Source organism: Habropoda laboriosa, unplaced genomic scaffold (genome assembly GCF_001263275.1).
Source record: "Habropoda laboriosa isolate 0110345459 unplaced genomic scaffold, ASM126327v1 scaffold1208, whole genome shotgun sequence".
Lineage (NCBI taxonomy): Eukaryota > Metazoa > Arthropoda > Insecta > Hymenoptera > Apidae > Habropoda > Habropoda laboriosa.
The window spans coordinates 41,039-51,064 of record NW_017101274.1 but is presented as its reverse complement, the minus strand read 5'-3'; the positions used below and the strand labels follow the sequence as shown (position 1 = coordinate 51,064).

The following is a 10,026-nucleotide window of genomic DNA, read 5'->3' as shown; positions in this document are numbered from 1 at the left end:
CGACGAAACAATCGTCACACACTATTTGCAACTCAATACTTAATCCTAAACACACATCCGATCCTTTCATTTCGACCACTTTTCATTCGCACCCATTGCTCTAGAAACCTCATTCACTACTATCATTCACAAAGTTCGCTGATTTCTGCGTTACACTAAATTAATCACACAGAAGACGTGTCTTATACAGTGTAATCAATTTGTGCTGCTTTTACACTTTTTTTTTTTTATAAAGAATCACTTTATTGTGCAAATCGAAATTCTGAAAAATAGAACTTCAGATGCTGTTTATAAAAGAACGTGTATAGTTTCTCAATGATCTTTTACTACGGTATCGTTTTAATCTCTTCTACTCAAAATAGGGAAATTTAAATCTTAAAATAGAGAAATTTGAATCTTAAGACACAGGAATTAAAATTTTAAAATAGAGAAATTTCAGGTTTATCTCAGAGAGAAATTCGTCTCTCAACTCTAACCTCCCCCTGAAAATAGAGAAATTTCAGGATTATCTCAATGTTCAGAGCATATCGTAACACTTCTCATAATTTTAGCAACATTCTCCCGTCGCATCTAGCCACGCACAAAAAACGCTGTGCAATAGTTGTTAACGAGCCTGGCTAGAATTTCAAAAGCTATAATTTTATGCACACTAATCGACACTTTTACATCCTGTTAGTTCAGCGCAAAAAACAATGTAATGCAATGTAATACTGCGAACGCCACTTAATGTCAAAAGTACCATTTTATGGGCAATAAGTTACGCACAACGGTTGCGAAATACGCGACAAATTAGCAGTCACGTTTAACAGAAAAATTATAATAAGAAAATCAATTTTTATATTTCTAAAAGAAACGATTTATCACGTTTCACGGATACCGTGAAATTTGCGTATATATAGAACTTTAGATCGTTTGAATCCCGCAAGAAATTTGCGTCGATCAAAATGGATTTAATGTATTGTAAGAAACGAAACGAATAATTCACAAAAATTTCATCCCCTCTGACTTTTCTTATCGACGAAATGATGCATGTTCGATGTTACAGATTAATTCACGCCTCGCAAAATGGTGGTGCAACAGGCGATCGTCGTGAGGAACGCGGGGAAACGGTACGGAAAGGGAGTTCCCATCCTGAATGGCCTGAACTTGACCGTCCCTAAAGGCTGCATGTGAGTGATACGCAAATTGTCACTAAGTAACAAATCACACAAGCGTAGAAACAGCTATTCTGAATAAAACTGTACTATGCAAATTCTGAGTGCCTGTAATTAAAGATCTCCGCTACGGAATACTGTATTTCTGTATATTTAACACGATTAATTAATCTCTCTATTTAACACGATGTATGAATCTATAAAATAATTTTCAGTTTCAAAACTTTCAAAAACGTGAAACAGGTTTTCAAATAAGAAATTCCACCCCCAGAAATTAACAATTTTCAAACGGATGAATAACGTAGAAGTAACAACATTGGCAGCGTCAACTGAGAGAATAATGTTTAAGATAAAAACAATTTCTACTCTATGAATTAACAATTTTAGGTTTTTCAAGGTTGCGGATTATCGGGGCTGCAAAATTCAGGTTTTTTTTTGTTTCTCGCTCTTTACTGTTCTAACCGGTGTTATCGTTGAAATGTCGATTGCTTCGCGCAGATATGGCTTGCTGGGTTCCAGTGGCTGTGGCAAAACCACTCTACTATCTTGCGTGGTTGGCGTGAAAAAGTTAGACAGCGGTGACATTTGGGTGCTTGGTGGGAAACCGGGAACCGAAGAATCGGGGATCCCTGGACCTCGAGTGGGTTTCATGCCGCAGGATGTTTCGTTAGTTGCAGAATTCTCTGTTATTGGCGCGTTATACTTCTTCGGAAGGATCAACGGCATGGAGGATCATGTAATCGGTAATTTGCCAATTTCAGCATATCTCTTTTAAATCGGTGTTCCCTCGACCATGAAATTCAATCGATTTTCACATTTTTTTTCTTTTCTTTTTTTGGTAATTCTACTCGAAATTTGCTACCTGAGCTGTGAATTGTGGAGAAAAATTAAGTCTCCACTTCTTTCGCTTCTTCAATTTTCTGCGTGTTAAAATATTTTACGCTCATTTCTCAATATTCTGTATATTCAATTTTTTACATTTATTTCTAAATATTCTGTATATTCTATTCTCTATATTTATTTTTCAATATTTTGTGTATTAAATTTTTTACACTTATTTCTCAATATTCTGTATATTCAATTTTTTACACTTATTTCTCAATATTTTGTACATTTTAATTTTTTATATTCACTTCTTACAATTCTATATATTGAATTTTTCACATTTATTCACTTCTCATTATTCCATATACTCAATTTTCTGATAAAATAGTGCTCCATGATCGTCTAATTAACAGAATAAATTACAAAGCAGGAAATCCTCTCAATTTGCAATTACCATTATCTAACAGGATTATAATAGAAAAATCCAAAAAATTTATACAAATTGTCACAGAAACATAAGTGTTTGCATACTCGATTTCCAATAAAAAAAAGTGACCTTTAACATTTTGATATCGATCGGACAATATATTCAATTAACCGACAATTATCCTGTCACACTTTTATGCGTCATCTGAATCAACATGCATGAATTATCTCGAAGAGAAACAAAAAAAAAATTGATTTCAGAGGAGAGATACATATTTCTGAGAGATTTACTGCAGCTACCGCCCAGTAATTGTTTGGTAAAAAATATGAGCGGTGGACAACAAAGAAGATTGTCCTTAGCGGCAGCTATACTTCACAAACCCGAGCTGTTGATCCTCGACGAACCAACCGTCGGTTTAGATCCAGTTTTAAGGGACAAGCAAGTACACTTTCATTCCTTTATCTCATTTTACATTAACGCGAGCTCAAGGTGAATGGCGTAAACGTGGATTCTTTGCGCAGTATTTGGAACTACTTAGTGAAGATCACGCAAGAAGAAGGCGTCACGGTCGTCATCACCACGCATTACATCGAGGAAGCGAGGCAGGCCGACAAGGTAAATTATGACACAAGAAAATTAGCGTTGCAGCACGTCGATTCGATGTAACAGACATTACGCTTGAATTTGTCGTACAACATAGTAAATATATATCAATTTAAGACACTACTTTGGTCTGTTAGAAACGTACCATTTCTTTGAGAATTTATTTTGAAGTAATGAAAACCCTTTTTTGAACAAACTTTTTATTAATCATAGAGGAACATATAAGCAATACACAGGAATTAAAAAAAAATTTTTATAAACAAAAATGTTGAAATGGAGGTGTATGAAATTTGCCCGATGGAATATTGAATAAAATTGAATTATCTCTGATTTTTCGTTTAATTGAAAAATAAGGGAATAGAAGAATGTGCAGAATATTGATAAACGTAGGATACTTTCAAATAACCCTGAATTAAAAACGATTTAAAGAAGGTCGAACAGATTGTTCTTTAGCTTTATTATTAGCTTCGTGTCTCAGATTGGTCATCACTTAATAGATGTCTATCGACGACATAAGTATAGTCGCTATAGAAAGGTAAGAGTTGTTAATGTTAATACCATCGTCATGATTGTCAGATTGGATTACTGAGATGTGGACTGCTGCTGGCTGAGACGTCACCGCGTGAGTTATTGGAACAATGGAACACCGATTCTCTGGAAGAGGCATTCTTAAACCTGAGCCAATTGCAATCACAGAATCAAACTCAGTTCAACGTTCAGACGACCAATTCATCCACGGAAATCACCGACGTCATCAGCGCTAATTCTATGTACGACAGCTATGCTAAAAAGGTGATAGTAAGCTTCTAATTGCATTAGACAATTGGCAGTCCAAAAGCAGGAAATATGTTGAATGTTAAATAAGACACTATTTTTAGAGTGTGAAAAGAAGTATTTGTCATTCATGAAAAACGACACTCTTAATGTTTTACGTTGTGTGAAATCTTTTACACAAGGTATGATTAACATTAAAGATAAATATTATCAGCAGAAAGAAGAGATGTCAGGTAAAATTTTACGAGTCTATTATTCTACACGCTGAAAGAGATAATGCAAAGATTTTCCAGCTTCTGGCAATGAGAAGCAAAGACGAGATGTAGATTGTTTGCTACAATGATTTTCTCAGAATGTAAGAATTCTTTTATTTCACTTTTTCTTCTTTTCTAAGATTTATCTCTCAGTCGGTAATTTGCACATTCTCTTCTCAATTCCTCATTTTCTTCGCATTACTCTTGGTACAGCCATTCCTCTTTTGCAGTTAGAAATCATTTGTTCGACTCATTGGATATGTCCATAGAAAGGTCCAAGGTATTCAAGCTAGACTATGTGGGCTTCGTTCATTTTTTCGCTAAAATGGCGCACGGTATTGGTGCCAAGAAATGAGGTAGAGGTCAGCGTGGTGAGGCAACGATAATACTTTCCCAGCAATGTTACCCCCAATCGGTAAAGGACAAACGAACGGGCAAAAAACTCGAGCCTTTAATACTGCTCTGTAATTTGCAAACTTGGCATTGAGCAATTCCACAAATTTTCTTCGTTTACCGTTTCATTCAAAATGAAACATTTTTTGCGTCTCATTGAAGTCTCGACGTCGTTGATATATTCAGGAAGAGTCTTCCCGCGTTCTGTTATTTCTCTCGAAAGGTTCACCAATCGTAGAAATAATTCTTCGAAGCAAAATTGTCAGTGGACGTTGGAAATCTAAACGACGCGTGACAGGATGATCGATTAACTTCCTTGCAAATTAATTCATTAAAACTTAAGATGAAATTATGACGTTAATAAATCATTCGACAGGATACTTCTTTCTCCATTCATGATTTATTCAAATTCCATTAACAGTTCGTTATACTCTTGCTCTCTATGAAATGGAGAAATAACGAAGAAAATGTAATTACTATTGCAGAGCCAATGGAAACTACAAAGCAGTTCAAAGAAGAGATGTCAAGCTTTGTTGGTGAAGAATGGACTTCAGTTCATGAGACATCCTGGGTAATTAGCAGGATAATTGGTCTGCAAAATTTTTTCTGCGCCCTGGAAAGAACGTTCTTTGCACGCTGAATATGAATCTATAAATTAAAATATCCTATCGCCTCATGTTTGCGAGAAAGAATGGGGTAGGAGACCTCGAAAGAACGCGTTTTGTACCATTTTTGAAATCCAACGTGCACGAAAAACTATAGCGAAACTACTTTTGTTTCTGGACAGTAAAATCTTGCAGATCTCTGTTATTAGCAAACGTCGTGAAAAAATGAATCGTAATAATTCCTTTGCCTTTTCTCAGAGGAGTTTTGTTCTCGCTGCTTCTGCCGATAGTGGAGCTGTTGTGTTTCTTCAACGCGGTCGGCCAAGACCCGAAAGAACTGTCTATGTACATCGTGAATCACGAGGCTGGCAATTGCAACGGCGGGAGAATTCGGGGAACAGTTTTTTACAACGAGACTGAGCGCACCTGTGATTTCGTAGATCTCAGCTGTCGATTCTTGGATGGGATTAACGATTCTGTTGTGGAGAAGGTGGTTAAACGAAATATCTGCACACGTGTTTTGAAGGAGAAGTTTGAAAAAATTGAATTGAACTAATTTTTTTTATTGTAGTCTAAGGATGTACCTTTTTATAAAAAAAAAAAAGAAGTATTACGATACCTTTACTAGTTTAGCCAAAGAAAATTGTTAAACTGAGCTATAGCTATCTCGATACACGAGATACAAAGGTCAACTTAATTTTTTCTAAATGAAATTCTATATTTTCTCTTTAATGACGTTAAATATGAATTGCAAGTCCTGTTTCGATTTTCAGATATATTATGACAATTATGAAAAGGCGCACCGTGATATTATGAAGCACAAAAGTGTCGGAATTATGCAGTTTAAGCAAAATTTTTCGGCCAGCATGAGGGAGATGCTGGACGATTTCTTAGCAGTGTCTGATGAGGCTATTTTAAGTAGTCGGATTAAAATGGAGTTGCATAATCCAGGTGTGTGGTGGTATATTAATACTGTTATTGAAACTGAACGTTATAAGAAAGTTGAAGTTTTGAGTTCAGTCAACGACATGCAAAGAACACTCGAAATAAAGAAAAATTGTAATTCTACTTCGTAATCTCTGATAAGAAACTTTAAAAGCAGAGTAAAAATGATCAACTATTAACAAAAGATTTCCTTGAATTTTTCCCCAAGGTACAGTAACCCTTTTTATTTTTCCTTTTTACAGATAGACAAATTAACCTGTTCATACAGAAAAAGTTATTCGAAAGCTTTCTCAACGAATACGAGAAAATCATGAAGGAGTGCAAAATTTCTCCGAAATATGCCGACATACCGGTTCGTGTAAGTATATTTTTGATAAAACTGATATTCACGAGAAACGCGTGAAATAACGATATTGTTATATTTTTTTAAATCTTTCAGTTCGAACAGCCGATTTATGGTACGAAAGATCAAAATTACGTGTCATTTGTTACACCACCGTTCGTATTGTCGTAAGTTCCACACCAAAATCATACTTGTTCTATAAACAGTAAAATTTTTTCGTATCCACATAAAAAAAATGTCATTTCCTCTTTTAGAACGTTGTTCATCATGGCAACGTCAGTTTGTTCCACTATAATTATCACAGATCGCAATTCAGGCGTATGGGACAGGACCCTGGTTCAAGGTAAGTTTTATTTAGAGAGGCTATTAACACTTGAAAACCTTGAAAAAATGAGAAATATAAATAATTCAGGAGCATTCAGAAATATTGCTCGAAAATCAAGATTAGTCAGACGTCAAGAAACTTCATATCTATCTTAACGAACAGTCAACCACTTCCTGATTCGCTAATGAGTAATAAAACAAAATTCTCCATTTTTTTTTTATTTCGAACGGTTTTGCAGATTTTATATGACAGATTCGCTGACGTCACTAACGCTAACTTATGATCGTACAATACTGTCGAATTTATAATTAGACGCAGTTTGTTTCAATATGCTAATGCGTTAGCGTAATCGGCTGACTCACACTTCCTTAATTCACTCAAACTCTTACTTAATAAGCTCTCATTAATTATTCCTTTTGTTTTTCCTTTTCTTTCGCTTCCGCATACGGTCTCTGTACGCTCTGATAAACGAATAGCGGTAAAGTAAAGGGTGTTACTGAGAAACTACTTTAGCAGAAACAATTGGATTCATTTCATCGAACAATAAATTTCACCGTTACTAATTCACACGTTTACAACGAAACAGGTGTCAAAACATGGGAGATTCTAATCACGCACTTGGTATCGCAAATCATGCTGATTATACTACAAGTGACGACAGCATTGTGCCTCACCTTTTTGGAATACGACGTTAAATGCAAAGGATCAATGGTCATCGTAATCTTCCTAGCTGTGCTAGAAGGAATATGCGGCATGTCTTATGGTAATTTTCTGAATAAACATTTGCGTGAACAACAAATATGTTGTATCAACGAATTAACGAGCATACAAAAAAAAGTAATTAATGAATAACAGTATAAGAATTAATACAATAAAAAAAAAAAAAATGATTAATAGGTTTCCTCATATCGGTAATGTGCACCTCTCACGCTCTGGTCAATTATGCATCAGTCGGAAGCTTTTATCCGTTGGTGCTACTGTGCGGTGAGTGATTAAATGAGTAATTTATTCATTATTCTCATCTGTCGGAAAGAAAGATGGGAATAATTGATATTCGGCGCACGTCAATTTCGAATGCGAAGTTGATGTGAGAGAGATAAAAAAGAAATAATGGTGAGGGGAAAATGAGAGAAAGAAAAAATTGGAGTAGGTGAATAAAAGTGTGAGGGAATTGGAGTATGAATTGGAATGCATACGGTATACTTATCCGGGATGTCTTTAATATTTCAGGAGTAATCTGGTTTTTTTGCCAGGAATCTCGCTGAGGGCAGTCCTGGAGAAAGGGAACGCCTTGGACGATCCGGAAGTATTCACGGGATTTTTAGTGGTCTCAGCGTGGATCGCGGGCTTCATAGCTATGTGTTTGATCCAGTTGAGGGTGAAATCGACGTAAAAATCACGCGAGCATACTAAGAACGTTAAGACGAAACAGAAAAAAGAAGTACCAAGTTATTTGTGTAATAGTGAGACAGGAATATTATTTTTTCACACACGTCACAGGGTTGATTCGTTTTAATTTTTCTAACGTAGGTAGCGTTTAGTTAGTTCGTAGTTGTAGTCACGGGGAATCGTGTTATTTTTTTATGATGTATAAAATTGTAATATGTCTTGTATAGTCGATAAGGAGTTACGTTTAATTTAAGCGAAGGGCCGTGTTGGAACGTCTGAGCTGCGTTTGTGATAAACTTTGTTCGTATGGCAAGTTTAGACGTGCGGAATAATAACTCTCTTTAGGTTTATTGTTCTTACTGTAGGATAAGATGTTACGCGAGTCGAAGATGAGTGAGTTATCGGTTATTAATTAAATAAACAGGAGAAGAGAATGCTTCAAGAAGGTGAACGTGTCAGGGATAAATTTACCTCTTATTGTAATTCTTCGTCGAAATTTCTCGTTTCTACTGTTCTGGGAGCATGACGAAACGATCCGTATCGAGGTTCGATCTATAAAAATGTAATTCATCAGATAGAGGCAACCTCGTTAAAATGAAGTGTTCAGTATGAAGTATTTAATAAGGAAGAGAAATGTACATAGACAGAATAAAAGAAATTACACTATTTTGGCATCGATGAAATATAAGTTTTCGTTTCTGATTTATTTGATCTCCTCTTACACGTTTCAGTTTTTTTTTTTGTGTTTTTGTTTCACAGATATACATGTGTTACGACATTCACTATTATCGGAGATTAACATAGTATACAAACATATACAACGTGCGAACTATACGTGTGAACTTTTTCTTTACGTTATTTTTTTTTTTTCTTTTTCGTAACTCGTTCTTAGGCTGGAGTATGTATTATCGATAATTCTACTGGGATACGTCACATCGACCATCGATTCTGGAATGTCTTTTTGCGGAACAAAGGACCGAAGTAATTGCGTTTAAAAAGGCAGGAAAACTCAAAGACGTCCGTGAATATTGCGGTCTCAAGCGTTATTCAGCAACCGCGTAAGCTACTTCAATATACAGGTAGCTGAATCGACTCGATTATTATTCGAACTAAAGACATCACGCATAATTCGACGTGACTCGGAATTGCCTGGCACTTAGGTGAGAGGCCGCGAAATAAATCACACAGGGACGCAATAAAACGTAAGCCTAACCTCTAAAGTTCTACGGTAATTATATCCTCATCTCGCTTATTCGACTGTTATTCCATTGAACCTGCGCTAAAAAGAACAGTATTCGGTTGAATGTGGTGCTTGATGATCAATTTTCTTGGCGAAGACTATTGTTAAGAGAAAAAGAAAGTTACGTAACACTTAACCCTTTGCATTCCAACGATATCAACTGTGAGAAATGGTCGACAAAATTGCAAAATTTTTATTCTTTTTTAACGAGAAAAATAGTTGGAGAGACACTTGGAAGATTGATACAACCGTGATAAATAGTAATAAAATTCTTTTCAGTCCCGAAGGCTGCTTTGCGCAATTCTGTCAAGTTTGTGGCCAATAAATTTCCGGATGATTTAAAATTTTAATTACTCTCGAGGAACTCGTTAGATTTTTATAAAAACATCGACTCACTTCAACTTTTAATTACACCGTCTTCGAACTTTTGCTGACTTGTTAATTCCTTCGAAAACATCGCTGTCGTTAGACTGCATATAGATAGATTCTTTCTCCGCTTGCAACTGATCAGAATTTTCCTTTTAATATTCTTGGAGTTTCGTAAAAACTTGGAAGCCTCGTAAATTTGCCCGTAGAAATCTGTTTGAGCGCAAAGGTCCAAGTGTTGTACAAACAACAGTACACGAGGGAAACAAAGTAATATCGTTCATCGACGAATTACCACGTAAATAGTCGTACACGCTAATCTTTACAAGCAAGCTTTCTCGTTGGTAGATAAAAAAAATTCTTAAAAAAATATTCGTAATTCA

General features: G+C 35.6%; 1 protein-coding gene across 1 annotated transcript; it reads left to right on the top strand.

Annotated features, from left to right (window-relative positions):
• Window positions 1–1,065: 1,065 nt before the first annotated feature.
• Window positions 1,066–10,026, top strand: LOC108578096 (ABC transporter G family member 20-like). Its single transcript, XM_017941351.1, is given in 14 exon segments — window positions 1,066–1,169; window positions 1,653–1,897; window positions 2,667–2,844; window positions 2,928–3,021; window positions 3,586–3,801; window positions 4,916–5,001; window positions 5,294–5,525; window positions 5,809–5,986; window positions 6,223–6,338; window positions 6,420–6,490; window positions 6,578–6,666; window positions 7,235–7,411; window positions 7,546–7,672; window positions 7,879–10,026. Coding segments are annotated over 14 exon segments (2,076 nt in total). The 3' UTR covers window positions 8,042–10,026.